General features: G+C 40.5%; 1 protein-coding gene across 3 annotated transcripts in view; it reads right to left on the bottom strand.

Annotated features, from left to right (window-relative positions):
- CA8 (carbonic anhydrase 8) overlaps positions 1-25124 on the bottom strand; it is an 85873-nt gene that overhangs the window by 21450 nt on the left and 39299 nt on the right. For all 3 annotated transcript variants that reach the window (XM_016162556.2, XM_016162555.2, XM_016162557.2), the window contains exons 4-7: positions 20336-20431; positions 11880-11942; positions 9766-9814; positions 8070-8182 (exon numbers count right to left, since the gene is read on the bottom strand). In XM_016162556.2, coding sequence (XP_016018042.1) covers positions 8070-8182; positions 9766-9814; positions 11880-11942; positions 20336-20431 — 321 coding nt within the window. The remainder of the gene's footprint in view (positions 1-8069; positions 8183-9765; positions 9815-11879; positions 11943-20335; positions 20432-25124) is intronic.

Raw genomic sequence — 25124 nt, 5'->3', positions numbered from 1 at the left:
CCGAGGAGAGAGAATCCTAGAACCGCACTGTCCGACACCGCAGCCACCGGCCCCGTGTGGCCACTGAGCATCTGAAGTGTGGCGAGTTCACGCTGAGCTGCACTGCACATGCAAAACACACACGGAAGGCGAGCCTTAGTGTGAAGAAGAGAATGTCAAAGATCTCATCAGTCATTTTTATATTGGTTACATGTTAAAATGGTATTTTGGATACTGTGTTAAAACATACTACTTGAATGAATTTCACCTTTGACTTTGACTTTTTTTTTTTTTTTTTTTTTTTTACTGTGGCTACTAGAAATCTTAATCTTACATATTGGGTTCAGATCATGTTTCCATTGGACAGGACTGGTCTGGGGCCACCCTGCAGAAACTCAGCATTCTGGCGTCGGAATGCTGAACTAAATTACACATGGAGAAAAATGTTGGTGGGTACAAAACAGTGGTTCTCAAAGCACACTTCCTGGAATAAATCCCTGCGCCAGACCTACTGGATCAGCCGCTCTGGGGTGAGAGGCAGGGGACCAGCAAGCTGTGTTTTAACAAGCCTTCCAGGGGACTGTGTGAGAATCATGGGTACAGAATTAAATTAACAACAAACGTTCCAAATCACTTGAAACTGTTTTCAGACAGGACCATGCTGTGGCCCTGCAACAGTGTGGTTTTCAGGTTAACAGCCCCTCGAATCCCATACGGAACACCAAAGATGAGAAAGGCCTGGACACAGTCAGACCGCCTCGGCCGCCCAGGGCCAGATGTGCTCCCAGACCCCACAGGCCAAGCCCACACCACGCCTTGACTCGGGCTGTCGGGAGCTTTGAGTCCCTCCTTTCAGTCCATAGGGAACATGGAATGGGGAAGGAGGAAGAGGAGGCAAGGCTGGGAAGAAACAAAATCGGAAATGATTTTCCCAGTTCTCACAGTCTCATATCCACACAGTGAAAAACAGTTAACATATTCCATATTCTTTTGTTTCTCTTACTGTTACCTAATGTTGAAAGAGAAAGGAAATCACAAAGACAGAAACATCTAATTTGAGAAAGTAAGTTAAGAAATAGAAATAAATTAGGAAGAGGAAAATGCAGAAAAAGAGGGAGAAAAAAAGCAGAAAAAGGAGAGCAAAACATAATGATCGATCCATTTCTCTGCAGGTGTGTACATGTGCACACATATTTGTACATATGTCATTCTATCAAAATACCACATGTTATCAATTATGAGCATTGTCTACATTTTAATGTCTCTGTGAAGTCAGAAAGTGTCTTATAGTTTCTACTGTCAGATTTGATCAAATTATTATGTTCTTGGAATCTCATTTCCAAATATAACAATTCAGCTGAAAAAAAACATTTTTTACTTCAGCTTCCTAATGTTTAGACTACTGTTTATCTTAAAGTAATTTAATGGTTATTGACCATAAAAAGAAGAAAATTACACTCATTCGAATCCATCCAATTGTGTGCGTGCTTTCCCCAGCATATAGCATGCCCACCAAGACTAATATAAAAAAAGTCAAGGCTTCCAGTTCCATATTCTAGAATCCATAGTACTCAGGAAGATGTAAATGCTCCATGATAGGCTTAATGGTCAACTCTACACTTCAGCAGAAAACTACCCCTCCTTGAATCAAGCTGCTGTGCAGATCCTAGGAAAATATTGTGACTTGAAGCTTTTGCTTTAATGCTCCCAGTGCGGACACATTATTATCCTGTGGAAGGTGATGTATTAAAGATACCAGTTGTTTCCATACTAATATCTAGCAGCTGAATCACGTATGTTACCCTATGATATGAGGGGACATTTTTCTTCAGCACAAAGTCTTGTATTTCTCAATATAATCAGCTGCACCGAGATCCGCCTGCCATTCGCTACCCCTCTTATTTTATGTATCAATTCTCATTCTCTATCTCTATGTTTCTCTGCTCCTCTTTAAGGGAAATAAAATGCGATTTCACAATTGTTCTTGGTTTAGATGGTAGAATCACGTCCTGTCCCTTTGGTTCCTCTAATTTTAATGCCTTCTCTGGACCTTTTCTATTTCGTTCTGCTTTCTTTAAAATTACCTAAGCAGCAACAGTGAAACATTCAAGTCAAGGACAGACTGATTGATAGTGTCTTAAGATTATAATTTTTCCTACATCACTCCTAATTACATTTTAATATACTTGCATGTGTCTGAGTGTGTGTGTGTGTGTATGAACACGTGCATTTTGGCATTGCTACCCTCTGAACAGATGTCATAATAGAGCTTTGTGCTAATGGCACCTAAATCTTTTTTGTGTGTGTGAAAAGCTGCAGCTAATTGGAAAGTCATCTCTTCTCCAAAGCAGCTGAGATTATTCCTTCCAATACACACTCCTTTGGCTTTGGCTCCCCTTTAGGAAGATATGGCCAATTATCAAGGGGCATGACTTAGTGAATTAGTCTTTGCCACTGGCCTTACTTGGACAGTACAAAGCAAGGTTTTTCTGAAGCCAGCGAGACTGAAAGGCATGATTATTTGTCTTTGGATTTTAGCAGAACATACTGGTCAACATGGTAGTAAAACATTATATTTCACATTTATAGAACAGCAGGTAATAATCCCAATAAGCTCAATTTTAGAATACCCAGTACCATGCCAACAAGGGAATGTCTAATGGAATTCTAAGTGAAATTGAGAATTTTCTTTTTTGTGGCTCACAAAGTTAATCCTGAGTTTCAAAAACTAGAAATTTATTGTGGTTTTAGAGAAAAAATTTATTTTTCACTAAAAGGTTTGACCATTTTTAATAAAATTACCCCTAAACAAAGTACATGATGCTAAACAAATGAGACTGTGGAGCCTGAGTTTCTTCTGCTTTGGTATTACAGGAAATGTTGAAGGGACTTCTTTAAGAAGAAAAAATATGTATCAAAAACATGAATAAAGAATGGTAATAACTACATTCCTATCAACAAGTACTTCAAATGGAAAAGAATTAAGTGCTCCAACCAAAATACAGAGTGGCTGAATGGGTAAGAAAACAAGACCCTATATACGCTGCCTTCAAGAGACTCATGTCAGATTAAAAGACACACACAGACTAAAAGGAAGGGGATGGAAAAAGATATTGCCTTGATGGACCTAGAGGGGATTCCGCTGAATGAAGTAAGTCAGAGAAAGACAAGCACCAATCGATTACACACATATGTGGAATCTAAAGAACAAAATAAACAACAACAACAAAAATGGAAACGAACTCGTAGACACAGAGAATATTCTGAGGGCTACTAGATGGGAGGCTGTTTGGGGGGGCAGACAGTGAAAAAGAGCAAAGAAATTAAGTACAAATGGATAATTACAAAATAGACATGGAGATACAAAGTGTAGCATAAGGAAAACAACCAACAATGTTGTAATAAATCTGTAATGGGGAGGAGAGGTACTAGATTTAGTGGAGTGATCACTTTGTGAATTACATAGATTTCTAATCACTATGCTATCAACTGAAAGTAATATATTACTATATGCCAATTATGATTGAAAAAACTCATTGAATTGTACAACATAAATATGAGCAGCTAATCGTCTATTGTATTTCAATAAAGTTGTTTAAAAAAACTTTCAGTTTTTAACTTAATGTGTGTTCAGAATTTGATATTCTCCAACTCTCTACTCCCCACTTTTTGAAGTTCACACCTCGCCTTCCCTGACTTCCAGACATCATATCAACTTCCTGACTTTTCCCAATTCTCAAACCATTCCCCGGGGGGCAACTCTTCCAAGGCAAACCCTTTATCAGCTACCACTCTCCATCACCCCTTTTCTCTCCTCTTCCACACTCACGGCTTCAACCACCACCTGTATATTATACCCCCTTCTTGGGTGTCTCGAAGGTATCTCAAACTCTCAATACCCACAACCATAAACTCATCACATTCTCCATAAACGTGCTCTTCCTTTTTTATTCCCTATCATGATGCACGGCAACGTCTCAAACTCACCAGTCACCCAAGCCGAGATCCAGGGACTAAATACGTGGGTCCTTCCTCCCTGAAATTCCTCCTTTGCCATCAGTCACCCAGTTCTACTGATGCTACTTCTTTACTGTTTCTTCTAAGTCATTCCTTGCCTTTCGTCCTCCTCCCACAGTCTTACCTCAGATGCACACCTGCACGCTGTTTCTGTCATGCCTCTTTCTCACAACACTCCAGTGATTTCTCGCTTCCTTTGGATGAAAGTCCACCCTCCCTGCACAGACGGAGGCCTTTTCCTGAAGGGTGGACCCATGCTCTTTCCTTCAACCTCGGCTCACGCCACTGGCCCTTTCCACTACGGCGCACTTTCTCTTGTCTCTGTGGCCCTGCAGACACTTCTCCGCCTACTGGCAATGCCTGCTAACCCCCCCGCCACACACCGCTTCGCCTGGTTTGAGAAAGGTCTACCAGATGGCTACATCTCATCAAGTGTCTTTCCTGTATGACAACAGAAGGCTATGCTCATGCCGTCCCATGGCACTGTGTACAGTACACGAAACTATTGTTTTTAAAGTGAGAATGTATTTGTCTTTCCCCTCGACGATGAATTCCTAGAGGACAAGGCCATGTTTTATGGGTCTTCCACTTTCAGTGCCTACTGTGGTACCCGGCATATATTAAATTTCAATTACCAAATGAATCGGTGCATGAATTAATGAATAAATTATCAATATCAGTTTCAAAAGAGCAATTTCATTAGCTAACATCAGACTGTGACAAGGATAAAGAAAAGGAAGATAGAACTATGACATACATTACCCTATTACATCAATAAATTGCTTGTATTAATAGGGCCAATGACATGTAAAGGCCGGTGAGTGCATCTCAGTGTCACAAAACATAGTGTGTAATAAGCCTTAGTGCTTTGAAATTTACCCATGTTAAGATGTTGTGTGACCTGAAGCGGCAATAAGGAAATGTCTATTATTGTCCTAGAATCAAATTATAGGAAAAGTCAATGCAGAGGGAGGTTTGGCCTTTTACAGAGGTCATCCACAGAACAGCAGCCACCGCACTGCCCCTGCTCTGACAGCTCAGGTTGCAATCTCTCACCGCCTGACCCGGACGGGGCAGCCATGAGCAAGCAAAGCCTTCACATGCACACCTGTTAATCCCAGAACTTCTTTCCTGCTTTGGAAATATGACACCAGCGAGAGAAGTGACCTGGAACAACTAGATGGCAAATGGAGAGTACTAAGTCCCCTGGGGCCCTACCATCTTAGGAGAAAGGTTACTCTCAGGGCAATGTCGCAGGAGAGCGTCTTCCCCTTTTTTCTGCTCTGCTCCTCTTTGCTCTTTTCTTGGGCATCTCCTTTGTTTGTGTCGTTCAGCACCTTCTTTTATGCCGATGATTCATAAACCTGTACATTGGGCCTCAGCCTCTAAATGTCTTGTTTTGTGTTTCTAACTAACTAACTGAAAGAAACCAAACTCCTCCAACTGGGGACACAAATCATATGGATCACAAGGTAGAAATTTTCTCTAATACTAATGAGATTTTCCTGACAAAGTCTCTTACAGAAAGAGGGTCGCAAAAGAATTGTAGATGTTAAAAAGGGCAAAAATTGAAAGGGGACAACTGTTACACACCCAGCATTAACAGCACACAGAACAGAGCTAGATCCTAAAATCTACCCTCTCTACCTGTGTGACCCAGGCAAACGTTTCTTAATCTTTGTAAGCCTTGGTCTCCTCATCTCAAAACTGAGAATAACAGTAGTCACTACACCATGAGATTGACTGTCTCATTCTTTGGCTCCTTCTACTATGCTTACAATGACCTAATTGGCAATTGCAGTCCTAGCTCATGCACCTTACTTGCAAATGATGAGGCAGCTCTGAAAGGAAATGAAGGCTTTCTCCTTGGTGAGAGTCTCAAGAAAAACTGGTTGGATGGGTGATAGAGTTTGCCTTGAGCAACCAGGAGCAGCAGGATGGGAAGGATGGCGGGGATGGTGATGGAGAAAGGGAGCCAAAGATCGGCAACAGAGAAGAGCTGATACCAGGATCAAGCAGTGTTCACACACAGCCAAGAAAAACAAGAGTGAAGGGTCCAAACCAAGAAGTGGCATCTGGGCACATTTTTACAGGTTTAGTTATGTGCCACTTGGGTGAGCGGTTCTGATGCTATTTCTATTCTCTGCAGAACGTGTTACTATTAAACTCCCTCCTCTGTATCTGGAAATACTCTCCAGTCCTGGATCCCGGGCCATCACGCCTCGTGGCTGTCCTCAAGGCCCTGGGCAATGCCTTAGTTCCCTGTGTGGTGCCACCTCCCTACCTGCACTGAGGTTTTGCACTCAGCTGGGCTATCTTATCGCCTCCTCAGTTTGAGCTGATCTGATCATCAAATCCATTTCTTCTTGGACATGAAGCTAGAATGCAGCCTCCCATGCAGTCAGGGGTGGCCACGACTGAGTTCTAGCCAACAGAAAACAAGTCTAAAGGATGTTCACAATTTCTAGGACTGGCCCTGAAAACAATTCCCCTTAAGATCCTCAAAGCTCTTCCCCTTCCTGGTGGCTACACGCCCACACCTAGCATCACCTTGGAAGTGAGACGTTAAAGACAGCAGAGCAACTTCCAGCATGGTCCCCTGAATAACCGCACAGAGAAAAGCCTTCATTGTGAATCTGAAACACACTTGTTGGATGTTATGTAAGAAAAAACTTTTTACTGTGACAAATCACTAAACTTTTGAGGTTTATCTGTGACAGCAGCTACCATCTTTGCTGTTAAACCCCAAATCTCTAAATCATTAGTCTGAAACTCTATTTTTAAACATTAGACTCAAATTTCTAATTTCCTCCCTCTCCTTCACTAGACTGATTGCTAGCACCTTTCAGGGATGACTCCCGGGACCTCCCCATCTGGGCTGGGTTTCTTTCCCATATGTTTCCAGTGCACCTTACTTATCATAGATACTGTAATTGTCTGTATAACCATCTACCTCTCCGACTCTCTGGTGAATTTTTGGAGGATGAAGACTGTGTTTTAATCTCTGCATCCCCTGTGACTGGTTGGCACTCAGAAATAGTTTCTCATAAGAATAGATAAACAAATAAATAAGGGAATTAGGACCTGTCCTGTTAAAAATATAAAGGCCCAGACATGCTATAATCAAAGTTTATAAAATAATGAAAAGATGGAGAATCTGGATGAGGATTTTTTAAATTGATTTTTAGAAAAAGAAAAGTTAGAGAAAATTGTTTAAGGTTGAAAAAAGAATTTTAAAGATTTAAGGACAAACAAAAGAAGGCTTTGCTGAGTAGGCAGTGAACTTGAACTTCTTATAAAATGATAGCGGATATAATGAAAGTTTGTAAAAAAGAACTAAAGCAAACTTGGTTTATTTACAGTATTAATCAAGCTTTTTGAGGTTGACCATGAAGAAAAATAAAAGCCTGCCAGAACACATCCCTGAGATACCTGACGGAGAAGAGACACGGAAAGTAATAATATCAACATCATTGTTTAAATACATTATAGTTACGTCGTGTCGTGTTTTCCACCAGGTAACATCCCTGTGACAATTCACCTCGGTGCCCCACACACTGCGCAGCAGCATTTACGGCGCCTACGCAGAGCTCAAGGTGGGAGGCAGATGATAAAAAGTGGGGCTACAGAACAATCTAGAATTTTCCATGGTATTCCAACTCCATCACTCTTCTTCATACAGAACTTTCCTGTGCAAGCCAAGGAAGAACTATTACAAAGCCCACGTGTGACTTACAGAAATAACCGGCATTCTCACTTTACTTCCAAGACCTTTTTCCTCTCCATGCTTGGGAAAATCACACGAAGGAATAATTAGACTAATGGGAAGTTTGACTATTTCAGTGACTGCTATTTACCCTATAAAAATTGACTTTTAAAATATGTAGCTGGGTTTTGTTCATGCTTGACCTTTCAATTGTTTTCACCTGCTCAAGACATTTAATTTTCATCTGCAAAGATGTGACTGATCTAAAGAGAGCTAAAGCATAAAATAGACATTTCACTGTTACAGAAACAAATTTTAACTTTTAACTCAGAACTTCATTCTAAAATATTTAAAGTACCATACTCACCTGTAGCTGAGATATAGTTAAAGGGTATCGGAATAATATCCAGGTAACACCTTCGCTGCAGGGTGGAATAGTAAGAGAGCCTTCATATACCCAATAATCACGCAGCAGAGGATCTGGGCATCCATGTGGACACGTCACAAAAAGACAAGTCAGTTAATAATAGTTATCAAGACTCCAGCAATAATTTCCAAAATTATAAACTGTCCAAACAGCACTTCTCGGACCGATGTCATTTTTAAACTAGAGCCTCACATATGTATCCTTAAACTAATCATCATAGAGAAAATATCCAATGGATAATATCATAAATGCTCTATTATTTTAGTGATTTCTATCAATAGATTGCAATGCATATCCAAACATGGCTATTTAAAACTGAGATATATAAACTTGAGAGAGCTATATCAAGTTTAGTCACTTTGGAAGTGTGTCCATGGATTTTTTTTTTTTATTTTATTGGAAGATTTACCTGCCTGAGTATACCTAATATTTATTGAAAGCTTACTACAGGTGAGGTGCTATTCTAAGCATTGTACATTAACTCATTTAACCATTACAACAAACCGATGAGATCGGTCCTACTATCAGCCCGATTTTTCAGACAGGGCCACTGAAGCGCAGAGGGTTCATGATTTGCCCAAGGTCATTGGCCTAACAACTGGCAGGGGAAGGATTCGAACCAAAGCAGTCTGGCTTCAAAGTCAATGTTTTTAACCGTTCTGTTACAGCTACCTCTGGATTGTTTCTTCGACAGTAAAATATTAAAAGCATATTATGATAGGGTAAAAGAAATCTTTTTTTATTAGTTTCAAGTACACAGTATATTGGTTAGACATTTATACAGTTTATGAAATGAACCCAACTACTCTATCTCCCATCGGGCTCTACACAGAGCCATCACGATCCTGCTGACTCCATTCCCTGTGCTGGACTCTGCATTCCCTGACTATTTTGTCACTACTAATTTATACTTCTTCATCCCTTCACCTTTTTCTCCCAGCCCCCCAACAAGAAATCAGTCTTATGAAATCTCTTAGCTCTGCCTTAGACGAACTTCTGATTAAACATGATGGGTAAAAGTTCAACATATGGCAAAAACTGATTTGTTATAGAGCAACTCAATGTCAAAAGTAGAAGATATAAAGCATCTACCTACTTGGTTTCGTTTGAAACATTAAGAAATTTCACATAATTGAGGTAGAGATATGTGAGGATCAAAATTTTGTACAAAACAACCTTTAACTGCACATTATATTTTGAGTATTTTATACACAATTTTTACCTGTTCGGGCAGACCTAAATAATTAGAATAATAGCTAAGGATCATTGCAAAGAGGTTATCTTACAGAATTAGATGTAAAGTTTATTTCACTCTAGAGATTAACAAATACTTCGCTGATTGATTTTAGAAGCATACCAAGGTTATGTCATTATGCGGGTGCTTACGCAGAGGTAGCAATTTTTACAAATGACAATCCAAAGGAAACGCTTCATGGATTAATGGAACTAGTGGCAAAATGTTGATTATTTCAAAAGGTTTACTCCCACATTTGGAGCACAAAAGACATCACTACTAGAGAACATATGCTGTAAAGAAACTTTATTAACTAATCATAGACGGTTATATATTTTGAGGAAAACAATGCACTTATATCCACAATTAAAATTCACCTTGTGTAGCTGGATGCACACTTACCTGGTAACAAAGTGTTAGGGTTAAAGCAGGGTATTGTTTTGGATTTCCCCTAGAAAAGAAAAAAAAAAATTACCCATGTTAACATAAAATTTCTTAATTTTAGAATAAAAATTCATTAGCAGCAGAAATCCAAGCTGATGTTTTTTTTCTGAATGGCACCTTCAGGCCCCACAGATCTGTGAGTGCCCGTTCTGTCTGCTCCCTGGAGCAGCAGCGGCTGGTCACAACGAGATACTCCTGCTCTGAGTCTGCGGCCATTTCCTTTGCTACCGCAGTTCGATTTTCCCTAAAATTCCTTGTGTGAAACACAACTGTCTGCCTAGTGTGTCTGTCCCGTGTCAGCTACTTTTCCTGCTCCTAGCACTTCCATACCAGAGACTTGGGCCCTGGTGGAAAATGCCCGAACCCTGGCTCAGGAAGTTCTTTTGAAGCGACTTTCCTCCAGGTGCTCTGGCCTCAGCTCCGAACGTTCTTGGCATTATAACCTGCCACCAAAGTCTCATTTGGTCCCTTTTGGATTTGGTCGCTCAGCTCTAGGAGCTATTCTAGATATTCTCCTCCTCCAGAGAGAGAGATCTGACACTCAAGTGAAAACATTTCGACTAACTTTTGTCAAATCTAGATTTAATTTTCAAGGAAAATATTTGTGTCCTTATTCAATAATTCATATTTAGGATCACTGTTTTAAATAGTGCTATTTAAACTGCACAGGCCTTTGAGACAGACAGACCTGTCACAGCACGTGGGTATATCTTATAAGATTGCTCTATGAATACAGACACAACGGGAAAGTCAGTGCATAACCTCTACATCTCTTCCTTCCTTACTTCTAGAGACAATCCGACCCATAAAAGAATCCAGCTGACTTGCCTCCCACCATCCTCCTGTATTCCACAATGGCTGATGTCACTTTAGCTGAAGAAACAAAGGAAGACTTCTTGGCCCATTGCTATTGGACAAATGTCAGTCAAAATGTGTCCTTACACTCTTTTTACCAACTTCTTCTTTGACTAGTTCTGTGCTTTCCCTCGGTAGCTGTATTCACTATGAGCCTGCTCGGGAGGCCTTTGGTAGAGGTTCTTGCCTGGTTCAGGATGCCCTGGGCGTGTGCTAGTGTGGGAGTAATCAGACTTCATTCCCAATTGATCTCAGGAGTGGCTTTGGATCCTTGGATCTGTGTGCTGGTTCTCCATTGGCCATACTCTCCTCCCACTCCCCAAGGCCACTCAGATCCTATTGACTCAATGTCAGCATGAAAGGTACTGTTCATAACAGAACTTGCCTTCCCAGCAACACCAGGCTGAACACCTAACAGGGGCAAATCAGTCTACATCACACTCCCTGGATAGATTATCTAATGGCTTATGTGTGCCTGTCTCTTTTTTTAACATGAATACTTTGAAGTATGGTTGCCACAATTTTTATTTGTTTCATGTATACAACTTTCCTATTATCAATGGGAGGAAATGGTTAACTCAGCGGGTATGGGTTGCTTAAATCCTCACATTTCAAAAAAAGGCCTGTCTTCAAGGCTGGTCCTTGACTGGCCCCTGGGTGATGACCTCCGAGCCCTTGGGATATTCTGCCTCATAGTGTGTTTTGCGTGCTGGGCCTTGGGCCACACCGTACCAGTTTGACCAGGTAAGTGAATCCTGAGAATGTGGTTTACAGTGAATGCTGGTTTTGCTACGGGGGGAGGTGAGAGGGCTGGAGTCAGAGGAGCTGAGGTCAGTCACACAGGCCCTGCGTGCTTACGCGACTGATAATAATAAAACTAACAAAACTCCTGGACACCAAGGCTCAGGTCAGCTTTCCTGGTTGGTAACACTTCGCACGTGCTGTGACACATCATTGCTGAGAGAATTAGGGGCGCCCTCACGTGACTCCACTGAAAGAGGACACCTGGAAGCTGAGCCTGGTTTCTCTAGGACTTTGCCTCATGGGCCTTTTCACTGTGCTGGTTTTTCATGTGTATGTTTCTGCTGTAATAAATCACAGCCATGAGAATAACAGCTTTTCTGCAAGTCCTGTTAGTAAATCGTCGAGCCTGAGGGTAGCCCTGGGGACCCTCTTACACAACCAGTGATTTTAATTTCTTTTAAGTAATGACCTACCTTGTACTGAATATCCTGGAGGATTTCTGTCACAGCCTTCAGGCCTACATGTTCTTTTCCTATCTGAAATATATAAAGCATAAAAATTTTAAATACTTAGGTTTTACTCAAAATAACATAGAAGTGAGGCTCGAGTCCACCTGAATGGCCTTCTTGGGGAATAATTAAATGGCCCTTTCATTAATAACCAGGTAAATATCTACCAAAGGTAATTAAAGTTGTAACAGAAGCCAGCGCCATCAAATACTGGATATGTTCTTGAATGTTTCCAAGAATCCATTCTAAATTCATCGATGTGCGTATAAGGCATCAGCACTGTACTACACATCAGATGATATAATACTGCAATAAAACGGCTCCAAGGATATTTCTAAATCACAGTTACTCATCACATACCCAAATGCTTGCGTTTTTGCCTCTGGCATTTCTAGATCATTTTTATAAAGATTTTATCAATGTTGGAAATTTTTATCAACTCAGAAAAGTGAGTGTGTGATTTCATATGTTAAACTCAACAAAATAAGGACATTTCTTGATTACCACTGGACATAATTCTATAATCACCTTTTTATTCTCAAATTATGAGAATATGCTATACACAGCTTTCTATTTTAAAACATTATGTATCATTTCATATTTTTAGTGTAAAAAATGCTCCAAAAAAATTTGAGACTTAAAAAAGAAAATCTTACATTAAGTATTCTTGGCTTTACCTTTAAAAATCATAAGTGCAATTTGATTTCCACTTTTCAACCAAGTTTTAATAACCCATGATAATGAAGGATGGTAATAGCAAAGATAATTTGTAACCTCAGATAAACAATCACTGTTATTCTTCTCTTTTTCTCTTCTACACAAATTTTTAGCAAATGACCTGTAAGGAGCTAGAATAGATGTCGACATGCTCACATTCTCCGTCTCTCTCCACGTGAACCAGTTGTGAAACACGCTAGGGGAAAGGGCATAGAAAGAGAAAGGAAACAGACAAGAAGCTTACATAGCTAAGATAGGCCCATCGGTTCAAAAATAATGAAGACTTTCACTATTTTCCAAGTGTTTGCAATGCCTGAGATAGGCTCTAAAAACAGAAAATAAATTCCCTGAATTAAAAAAAAAAAAAAACTAAGGCAAATGTCCTCACGAGTGCCAAAGCCTGGACCTTGAGGCAGAGGGCTTTGCCTGATCTCTTTGCCAGGAGAAACAGACCTCTCTTTGTTTTATGGTTTATCCTTGATGTAGCATTTGGAGGCCTCTGCCTAGAGTGAGGGGGTTTTCATTTCATGCATCTCCTGTCAGATTAAAACATTTTTTAGGTGTATTATTTTTTTAATTTTATTTTCTTAGTTTCAAGTATACAGTACATTGGTTAGACGTTTATGTAGTTTACAAAACGATCCACCTAATAACTTTTTGAAGAAGCCACATCTGAGAGTTGTAAGGACACATAAAGCAGCGGTTCAATAGCAAGGTCATTTGCGCTGGGCGCCTGGGTTCTGATTCTGACTCACTTTCTATCCTTGAGTAAGTTTACTTAACCTCTATGCCTCATCAACACAGTGGGGAGAATAAAAGTGATAGAGTGGAAGATAAGACGAAATCAAATAAAAACCTTAGAAAAGGGCATGGCGCATCCTAATTCCATTAGTTTCATCCACATTTTTCTTACTCAGAATGCCATACAGCATCAAAACAGTGTTTCATCTGAAGTAGTACTTAACTATCGCTGGCTCCTTCTACCTATATAAAGATTCTCTACTTTATGAGCAAAGCCTTATTTCTAACCACAAACCTGAGACATTATTCCATCTCTTTTGCTTTCTTCCTTTGCCAGATTTTTGTCTGCAGAGGTTACAACCACCCAAAAGCTAATGTAGATGATATTCTGCACACTCTGGCCCCTAAAATCCTACAGAAGTCCAGGTAACACCACAACCTGGTACCAAGAGTCCATCAGGAACCGTTAGACCAATTAACTTCTTACCTCTCACCTTTGCCATCTTTTACCACCATCCAAAGTGCAAACCTTCTGGACAGTTTCCTCTCCTAGAATCTCAGCCCTGTATCCTTCCATTCCTCACTCTAACCTCATTTTCCACTATGCCCTCTGGAATAGGATGACTCTGCATCTTTGACAAGCTCTCCCACCGCCTTCTGGTCTATGTGAAACCCCCGCCAAAGGTCTGCCCAAGGACATAGCTCTCCCAGGCCTTGCAGGTGGACACTGTGCAGTCTCCCTCTCAGAGAACTAAAAGCTGCAGTCAGCGCCCTGCTGTGTTACCTTTGGATAGGTACTCTGACCTGCAAGCACAAGGCTGCCCTCCAAGTAGATGGTCCTCCACTGATACTATCATGTTCTCCTTGTCATTTACTGACCCAGTCATCACTCCCTCGCAGCCATCACCCCTGCCACCACTCTGGAGGACTTCGACATCCATGACCCATCCTCTCCCTGTCCTGTCGCTGTATCCCTCAGTCCATGGCTTATCGCCCCATTCCACCTCAGCAAACCAACCCCAAGAACACATCCTGAATTTGTTTTCATTCTGAAAACTTCTCATCCATCCAGCTCTCCTCCTCTTCTCCCTCTTCCCATAGGCGGATGACAAGGAACCGAGGCTCTCAGGAGCCTCTTGGATTTGTCTCTTTCCCTTCCTGCCTGCACTGGATGACAGCTCTTCAACCACTCTCGATTCTTTAATCCCTTTTTCCTCCTACGTCATCTGCGATGCAATGGATCAATGCAAAAATTTGCTAGAATTCTCTACTCCTCTACCTGAATTGAGAACAATCCACAATACACTGTCCTGTACAATGTGGAATGCCCAACTTCAAGCGGGTCTACCGCACTGACTGTCAAGTCTATCCTCATTTCTCTCCTGGGAGAGAAATCTAATCCCAAACTCATATTTCCTTTGCTCTATAAATGACTTTGCTTTGTATTCTCAGAAATAATAGAGGTCGTCGGGCATGAGCTCCCCTAATTTTTTGCCCTTCTTCACCTACATATTCATCCCATTTGTACCCACCCTTTCTTCCTGAACCTCTGTTTTGAAGAAAGGGTGAGTCTCCTCTGATCCAAGGTTAGTCCATCTCCATGAGCTCTCAATCCCATGCTCTCCTGCCATCCCCAGGGCTTTTCTACATCTTTCCCCCCACTTTCTTGCTGGTATTTTTAAACTCGATGTCTGCACTAGCTCTACTTGCTCAGAATAAAAATGCAGGCAGAATTCAGATCTCAAAATAAAACAATCAGGACTTCACTGTAAATCACCACTAGCTATTACCCCTTTTGCCTTTGTTTTCTTGAGTCAAGCTTCTTCAAGGGGAAGTCTACACTCACTGCCTCTGATTCCCTCCCCTCCCATTTTCCCACTCTTCTTACCTAAGTGTAAGACCCCTGGGCGGGCAGCGACCTTTGTCTCTCTGCTTCAGCTGGCACTCCTGATCAGGCCTTCTTTCCCCTTATGAAATTCTGTTCTCATAGTTTCTATAATTTTACTCTCTCCTGAAAGTCATTTTCACATAACCTGAATTTTTACACAGAGAAAACTTACGGAAAGTTAGAACAAGGGTGCTAACTCAGTGTTCTCGAGCTTCTCCTTGCCTCCAATAATGAGCTTGTTCCTGGAAAGATTGATGCTAGTTCCAAAGTCTTGGCTTTCAAATCCAGTGCTTTCATAGGCCCTGTCATCTTTTACATGTAAAGAATCAGTGAGTGAAAATATTAAGCTATCGCATTTAATTCCATTCACAAATATTTATTGAGTAGCAACTTCAAAGATGAAACTAACGTGTTCTCTTCTTTTCTATATATGATTACTTTGTTATTTGCATTCCTATTTTTATATCATTTTGTTTTCTTATTCTTATTTTTTAATACTGAGACAAAGCCTTCTATTTCGGCTGCCTCAATTTCTCAAATGTGGATGCTTTATTAACTTTTTCAGGTTACAAAAACTGGATTTTAATAGTTATTACTGGATCTCTTGTCAAGATGGTGAAGTACGTAAACACTGTTCTTGTTTCCTCTCATGATCACATCAAAATTACAACTAAACTACAGAACAACCATCACTGAAAATTGCCTAAAATATAGCTGAACAGAAGTCCTACAACTAAGGACATGCAGAAGAAACCATTTCAAGACTAGCAGGAGGTGTGGAGACACAGAATGAGCTAGTCCCACTCCACATGTGGCAGTTGAAAATTGGGTGGGATATCTCAGCTGCAGAGGTCCCCCATGAGGAGCAAGGGGTCTCAGCCCCACACCAGACTCCCCAACCCAGAGTTCCAATGCTGGGGGGAGAGATTCCCACAACTTTTGGCTGTGAAAATGTGCAGAGACTGTGGCTCAGATGGAGAGCTGTGGGAGCCCCAGGTATTCCTGTTGGAGGGTCCACACACAGGCTTACTCACTGACAGATTCAGTCATTCTGGGCTCCAGAACTGGGGCAACAGCTTGAAGGGTGCCAAAGACAAATGGGGAGGAGCTGAATTATCTGGCTTCGGTGCAAGGGTAGGCGGGGCAGCATTCTTCCAGGCAGAAGTACTGGCAGAGGCCACTAGTCCTTTGTTGGACCCTCCCCTCACCCAGAGTACAAACGAAGGCAGCCATCATATTTGAGTTTCCATCAACCTAGCTAACACTGGTTGCCCTGCCCTGGTGATTCTCTGAGACCCCCCCCCCCACCCTACCCAACTTGCGGGACCACCCAAGCCACTTCCAGTAGCTTTTCCATACAAACAGCCTGTCTTGGCTCATGCTTCAGACTTTTCTAAAATTTCTCGAAGGTTCACAAAACCCAAACAAGCAGCATCCGGCCTCTGCATGCCCCGTACCTCTTGCTGAGCAGCACCAAGCCTGGCACTAGCAGCAGCTGGCCTCAGTTCATGACTTGGCCTCTCAAGGTACTTTCAAGCCCAGTGAGAGTAGTGGTCATCTGTGACTGCTTGGTGGCTCAGGCCAGGTAGCCCCAGGAAGGGCACAGCCTTTGGACCAAGCGGGAGCATCATCCAGGGCTGCATCTGAGGATGACAAACCCAGAGGACAGACTAGGCAGGCACCAGAGCCATGCTAAAGCAAGTCCTACTCCATAGAGTCAGCCCTTGTATAACAGCTCCTCCACTGTAGTCACGCCAGTCCACACAACCAATAAGCTCGAGAGTCAGTTCCTCTCACTGATGTACCAACAGCAATCAAGGCTCAACTACAAAATGGGACACACACAACCCACATAATGGACACACCTGTAACACCCACTTAGGTGACCAAGGAGACTGTGCCACTGGGTCCCACAGGACACATACTATCTCTATAAGGCCACTTTGCCAAGACTGGGAGACACTGAAGTTCTACCTAATACATGGAAACAAATTTAAGGAGGTAGCCAAAATGGGGAGGCAAAGAAACATGTCCCAAATGAAAGAACAGAACAAAGCTCCAGAAAAAGAGCTAAACAAAATGGAGACAAGCAATCTACCTGATGCAGAGTTCAAAACACTTGTTACAAGGATGCTCAATAAACTTAAGGGAAGAATAGATGATCCCAGTTAGAACATCAACGACGAGATAGCAAGCATAAAAAACAATTAGAAACCATTAGAAAGAGCCAGTCAGAAAGGAAGACAACAAAAACTGAAATAAATAACACAGTAGAAGGAAGCAACCGTAGATTAGAAAAAGCACAAGCTTGATCAACAATTTGGAAGACAAGGTAGCAGAAAACACCAAATCAGAACAGCTAAAAAAAAAAAAAACCAAAAAAATGAGAATAGTTTAAGAGACTTCCTCAAGCATAACAACATTCACATTATAGGGGTACTAGAAGGAAAAGAGAGAGACCAAGGAACTGAAAACCTATTTAAAGGAAGAATGACAAGAAATTTCCCTAACCTGGTAAAGGAAATATATACATACAAGCCCAGGAAGCACAGAGAGTCCCAAACAAGATGAACCCAAAGAGGCCCACAGTGAGACACATCATTATTAAAACGCCAAAGGTTAAAGAAAAACAGAATCCTAAATGTTGCAAGAGAAAAGCAATTAGTTACCTACAAAGGAGCTCCCACAAGAATGTTGGTTGACTTCTCCAAAGAAACTTTGTAGGCCAGAAGGGATTAGCATGAAATATTCGAGGTGATTAAACGTAAGGATCTACGGCTAAGATCACTCCACCCAGCAAAGCTATCATTCAGAATTGAAGGACAGATAAAGATCTTCCCAGACAAGAAAAAGCAAAAGTTGATCATCAGCACCAACCCAGTATTATAAGAAATGTCAGAAGGACTTCTTTAAGAAGAAGGAGGGGGGAGGGGGAATATTAAAAATATGAATAATAAATTGGCAATAACTACTGATCTATCAATAATAACTTTAAATATAATGGATTAAATGTTCCAATCAAATGATAGGGTGGCCGAATAAATAAGAAAACAAGACCTTTTCATGTGCTGCCTACAAGAGACTCACTTCAGATCGCAAGACACACAGACTGAAAGTAAAGAGATGGAAAAAGACATTTCATAAAAATGGAAACAAATAAAAAAACTGGGGTAGCAATATTTACACCAGACAAAATAGACCTTGAAACAAAGGTTATAACAAGAGAAAAGAAGGACCCAGTTATAGTACTTCTGGGTGTTTATCCAAAGAAATCCAAAACACTACTTCAAAAGGATATTGCAACTATATATTTGTTGCAGCATTATTTATAATAGCCAAAATGTAGAGGAAACCTGGGTGTCTATCAATGGATAAATGGATAAAGAAGAAGTGGTACATCTATACAATGGAATATTAGCCATAAAAAAGAATGAAACTTTGCCACCTGCAACAACATGGAGGGAAATAAAAGGTATTGTGCTGAGTGGAGTAAGTCAGAGAAAGACAAATGTCATAGGATTCCACTCACATGTTGAATCTGAAGAACAAAATAAACAAACAAAATAGAAATAAACTCATAGATACAGAGAACATTTCGATGGTTGCTAGATGGGTGGGAGTTTGGGGGCTGAAAAAAGTGAAGGGATTAAGAAGTACAAATTGATAGTTACAAAATAGTCATGGGGATGTAAAGTACAGCATAAGGAATATAGTCCATAATACAGTAACTGCGTATGGTGTCAGATGGGTAATGGATTTATCGGGGTGATCGCTTCACAAGTTATACAAATGTCTAATCCCTATGTTGTATACCTAAAACTAATATAATATAATATTGTATGCCAACTATAACTGAAAAGTCAAAAAATTTCTTTAAAAAGTTATTACTTCAATATAGTATAGATTATCAAAACATATTTGTATAATCTAAAACATTTTTATCAAATTTTTTGTGAGTCCATTTTATTCGTACAATGCTGTTGTAAAATAAAAGGAATATAGGGCCCTGCCTGTGAAAAAGCCATGAAATAATTTGTGAGAAAATGGACAGAAGATCTAAATAGACATTTTTCCAAAGAATACATATAGGTAGATGGTCAACAGGCACATGAAAAGATGTTCGACATCACTAATCATCAGGCAAATGAAAATCAAAACCACAATGAGATATCACCTCGCACCTGTCTGAATAGCCATCATGAAAAAGACAACAAATAACAAGCGTTGATAAGAATATGAAAAAAAGGGAACCCTCGTACACTGTTGTTGGGACTGTAAATTGGTGTAGCCACTATGGAAAACAGTATGGAGGTTCCTCAGAATATTAAAAATATAACTACCATATGATCCAGCAATTCTACTTCTGGGTATTTATCCAAAGAGAGTAAAAACACTAATTCTAAAAGATGTGCACACCTATGGTTTTTTGTAGCATTATTTACAGTAGCCAAGATATGGAAGCAAAGTTAGTGTCTATAGATAGATGAATGAACAAAGATGTGATACACACACACACACACACACACACACACACACACACGGAATATTACTCAGCCATAAAAAAGAATGAATTCTCACCATTGGTGACAACCTGGATAGACCCAGAGGGTATTATGCTGTGAAACAAGTAAGACAGAGAGAGACAAATAGTATATGATTTTACTTATACGTGAAATCTGAAAAACAAAACGAACCAACAAACAAACCAACAAACAGACTCACAGAGAATAAATTGATGGTTGCCAAAGGGGGATGGGTAATATAGGCGACGGGATTAAGAGGTACAGTTATAAGAGAAATAAATCACAGGGGTGCAGTGTAAAGCATTGGGAATATAGACAATAATATTGTAAAATCTTTGTATGGTTACAGATAGTTCCTAGACTTATCATGGTGATCATTTTGTAAGCATATAAAGTACAAATCACTGTTTTTACACGTAAAGCTAATATGTTGTATGTCAACTATACTTCAATAAAAAAATAAAATATGTTGCTTTCAAAAATATATATATTCTGCAGAATGATTTAGAAATAGGCATCTGAACTATAAGCGATCATAGGAGACCATTTACCTGAACAAACAAAGCAATGATGGCAATTCCATGTGGCTTTCCCACGGCCTCATCAATGCTTCCAAACAGGGTGGAGTTCCAGTGGATCAGATGGAGCTGGGTGAGCAAACATAGACAGGCCGCCTCTTTACTTATTGTACTTCTATTCAAAAAAACAGAGCTATATCAACTTTCCTTACCCAGATTTATATGGTATCATATGCTACAAGAGTATCCCAAACAGACACGAATGGGCTGCTGCTTTAACATGCGTTCTCTGTAGGCATTCTTCCTTCTTATTCCTGACCAGAAGCAATGCTTCGTGGATTGCTGCCTGTCAAGTTCTGTTTTAGTCCAATCAGGACCACATCTCAGGGAAGTGGCAGATTTCATGTTGATTTAGTTGCCTTTCCTTAAATGTCACCCCGCATGGATCTCAATGGAGCAAAATTCTGGGTCTGGACACAAACACTAAAACTCACTCCTGTAATATTTCCATCAAGATAAGACAAAGTGGTCTCGAATTACGGTAAATTATTTCAACCCTGTAAGAATATCCAAAGATAGGATCCCATAAAAAAAAAAAAAAAATGCTGCATCTTTTTAAAGGCATGGTAAAATAACGAATGCTGATATGGAGCCCTAAAAAAAAAAAGACCATTTCCTGCACTGGAGATAAAATTTTATCTGTGAAGGAATGACAAACAATGCTTAGAGGACTCTCTCCCTCTTGGCCTCATAAAGCTACAGCTTTCAACTTTATCTAGAATCCGCACTTGTTCCTTTAGCCCTGATAAAACACTTGCAAGAAGCCAAATTCAATCCCCTGGTTAAAACAAAATTAAATGGCCACTGAGATTCTTAGTATAACAGTAGCTAGGTAAACCTTCTGCCTAAACTATTATCTTCACCACTATAGCTTTTAACCAAGTTATAATTACTTACCACCTTAAAACACTGCCTCGTTTAAAAATCAGCTGTAATCCAAAAAGACATAGCTAAAATTAAATCACCATGTCATTTTAGCATCCATATTAAAATATTATGGAAAATTATCGGGAGGATTAGTCGCATATTTGATTTTTCTAAGGCTAAATTTGTCTGAGAATTTGAGATTATAAAGCTGACCACTAGAGGGAGGTAAGGAAGTCCTCCGCCCATACAGTGTAGAAATGGTAACACAGGAAAAGACTATACCCAGGGCCAGGCTGTCAGGCTATGAAAAACACACATGGACTAAGACTGGCCAATAAACATAACTGTCTAGGTACTGCCTTTAAGAAAACAATGTTTTATAACCTTTCAGTTAATAATGAAAGACAGACCAATTTTAATCTTTCCGTTTCCGGCTTCAACAATAGCTAGGAGTCCCAGTCATGTAGATAAGTATACAGTTGGTATAGATAAAACTGATTGCCTTAATTAAATCAACAAAAAAGGCTCAAGGTTAAAATCTATTTTTATTCGAAAAATTACAAAGTTCAAGTCAACATTTTTACTTCTCATAGCAACATTATGGAGTATTTTTTCTGATTCGAAGCAAATAAACCAAAAAGCATGGTCATTTTTTTCCGCCCCTCACAATTCAGCAATATCATCACTCACACCAGTTCTTCAAAAGCTGCTTCACATTTTTTATGTGTTTAAAAAATTGAGGGTACTCACTCTGTAAAGAGATGCTGCATGCGGTGACTCCATTTCAAAGGGTAGAGCACGGAAAAGTAACTTTACAGTGGAGAAACCTAACAAACACTATCTGAGGCAGGTGACCAAGGTCGGCACCAACAGTTATCAGTCATGTTGACAGCAGGCACCCTTGACGCGATGTGATGAAAATGACACTTGGCCTCTGTGGTCTTCCTCCCAACAACCCGTAACCCAGGCAAATCACGAGAAAACCATTAGACAGCTCTCAGGAGGGGAGCATTCTACAAAATACCTGGCCAGTACTCCTCAAAACCGTCAAAGTCATCAAAAACAAAGGAAGCCTGAGAAAATGTCACAGCCAAGAGGAGCCTAGGGAGACATGAGAACTAAATGTAATATGGTATCACAGGGAGACCTTGAAACAGAAAAAGGACATTAGTTTAAAATAAAGAAAACTGGTTAAAATAAGGACTTATGTAGAGATTTTGGTCCACTATTTATAATAAATGTAACATGCTAATGTAAGATGTTAATAAAGGAGAAACAGGGGATGGGTTATACAGAAACTTGCTGTACTATTGCCACAATTTTCCTGTAGATCTAAAACAGCTCTAAAAAATACAGTCTATTAAAAAAAAAAAAAAAAACAGAAGAAAAAGAAAAAGAAAAATTAAGGGAAATGCTGGCTCTTCGGCTAACCCAAGCTAAAAAGGATAAAGGAAGATTGCTATGACCCCGTGTGAGCAGCACAATAACACAAAACGGACATAGCACGAGCACCTCTGCCACCGTCTGGGTCAGAAATAGTCACGTGAGACTTGGTGGTTCAGCAGCAGAAGAGTCTCCCCTCACAGTCAACAAGGACCCCACACTTGGAAAACAAAGCTCTGCCCCAGTGCCGACGGAGAAACTCTCTTCTCTTGGAGGCTCTTTCTCTCATTTTAGGACAAAACAAAATATCATCGGAGACCCCCTTTCCAACCCATTCGAGGATGGTTGATTCAAGCACCAAACAAATTTCCAACACATCCTGGAAATCGGCTGTAACCTAGTATGAATGAGTAGTAACTTAGATGCACAATCCACAAACCTAACACTCTACATTTTGCCCCTCAGCTTTCGCTTGCCCGGTGCTCCCCGGGCCCTTCCTCACTCCACCTGCATTAGGTCGCTAGCGCTTCCATAACAAAGTACTGCGGACTGGGTAGACGACAGATATTTAGTTTCTCACAGTTCGAGGCTGGATCCAAGATCAAGGTGTCAGCAAGTTTGGTTCCTTCTGAGGCCTCTCCCCTGAGTGTGTAGATCGCCGCCTTCCCCCTGTGCCCTCACATCACCTTCCATCTGCGCATGTCTGTGTCCACATTTCCTCTTCTTACGAGGACGCCAGTCATACTTGATGAGGGCCTGCCCTAATGACCTCATTTCAGCCTAATTACCTCTGTAAAGATCCTGCCCCCAAATATGGTCACATTCTGATGTACTAGGAGTTAAGACTTCAACATATGAATGGTGGGGGGACACAATTCAGCCCATAATACCATTTATCTCCGCCTTTCCCCACCTAAGTGAAGTTTTTTGAGACCTCAAAAGCTTGAATTGCTCATATCAACTTCTGTTCTCCCATAGCCCCTTCTTTATCCCTATCATCTTATATTTTGCCTTATATTAGCGTTTGTTCCAAAAGCAAAGTCACAGAGACAGGGAAACTATCAGCGCACATGAAGGACAACGAGTACCTTTGTGGGGGCTACAGGGTACATGACTCTGGCAGCCATGTGAAAGTTGAGGCTGGAAAATTAGAGGGGTTCAGCCTGTACAGAGCTTTAAATTTCACCATAACTATCTTTTGGGAAATACTAAGGCAGTAGGTTATTGCAGCAAATATTATTACTTATGCATCTTTAAATCAAACCAACTCCCCTATACCAATGTCTTGCTTTCAAAAGTCCTTTGAAGGATGGACTGGAAGGATGGACTGGAAGGATGGACTGGACTGGGAGGCTGAAAGATAAGTTAGGAGGCTACCACATAAGTTCCAGCTGAAAACTTATGATAGGGATGTGGGATGGTTAATTTTACATGCCATCATGGCTATGGTGCCCAGATGTTTGGTCAAATACCAGTCTAGATGCTGCTGTGAAGGTACTTTTTAGATATAACATTTAAATCAGTAGATCTGAGTAAAGCCGATTAGCCTTCATAATATGGATGGGCTTCATCTAATCAGTTGAAGGCCTCACAAATAAAGACTGAGGTCCCCCAAAGGAGAAGCAGCAATTCTACCTCCAGATTATAACATAAAAATTCCACCTGTGTTTTCAGCCTCTGGTCTGCCCTGCAGATTTGGGACTTGTCAGTTCCCACAATCACATGAGCTACTTCCTTAAAATAAACCTTAATTCATCTTGATGATAGATAGATAGATAGATAGATAGATAGATAGATAGATAGATAGAGAGTTACCTGTTTCTCTAGAGAAACCCGACTAACACAGGTTGTGCAAACAAACCAAAACAAAGTATGAAGAATCTGAACAAGAATACTAGTAATAGGAATAAAGACAAAGGGCTCTAACAATTAAAATGACAATATCTGGAATTTATTCTCCTAAGACTATAATCACGGTTTCTTTGGAGAAGGGAAATGGAGACATAACAATCCACTGATGATCAGAAAGAACATATTAGAACTTCTACTCGTATTTTATCCAATTCCTTTTTTATTTCAACTTTCCTATGTCTCACCAAATGGATTTAATAATACATATTAGTTGGCGAATGTGATTTATTAATAAATATGCATATATTAAAGATACGTGCTCCAAAATTTCTTTAGAAACAAATGGTTTGAATGGAAAGGTATATGATACTAAGAATAGCATGTGATACGAAAAATATAGAAAATGAAGAAGTGGCCCACTGAGTCCAAGGGAGGCTTCAAAAAGGTCCAAGTTGACAGTTCTTATCAGTCGAGGGGGTCTTGGGACTAGCTGTAAGCCTAACCACGAGATGGCTCTGGGGCGTGCCTGGTCTACAGCAGAGTACAGAATGGAGCCACAGGAACACGGCACACCTTTGCAACTCATTGATAAATTCTTAGAGGCAACGTGCTCTCACAGGAGACCTCTGGGCTAAACATCACAAATCTCAGACTCTTGTTT

Source organism: Rousettus aegyptiacus, unplaced genomic scaffold (assembly GCF_014176215.1).
Source record: "Rousettus aegyptiacus isolate mRouAeg1 unplaced genomic scaffold, mRouAeg1.p scaffold_m13_p_15, whole genome shotgun sequence".
Classification (NCBI taxonomy): domain Eukaryota; kingdom Metazoa; phylum Chordata; class Mammalia; order Chiroptera; family Pteropodidae; genus Rousettus; species Rousettus aegyptiacus.
The sequence above is the reverse complement of the archived record's forward strand: the minus strand, read 5'-3'. Positions and strand labels throughout refer to the sequence as shown.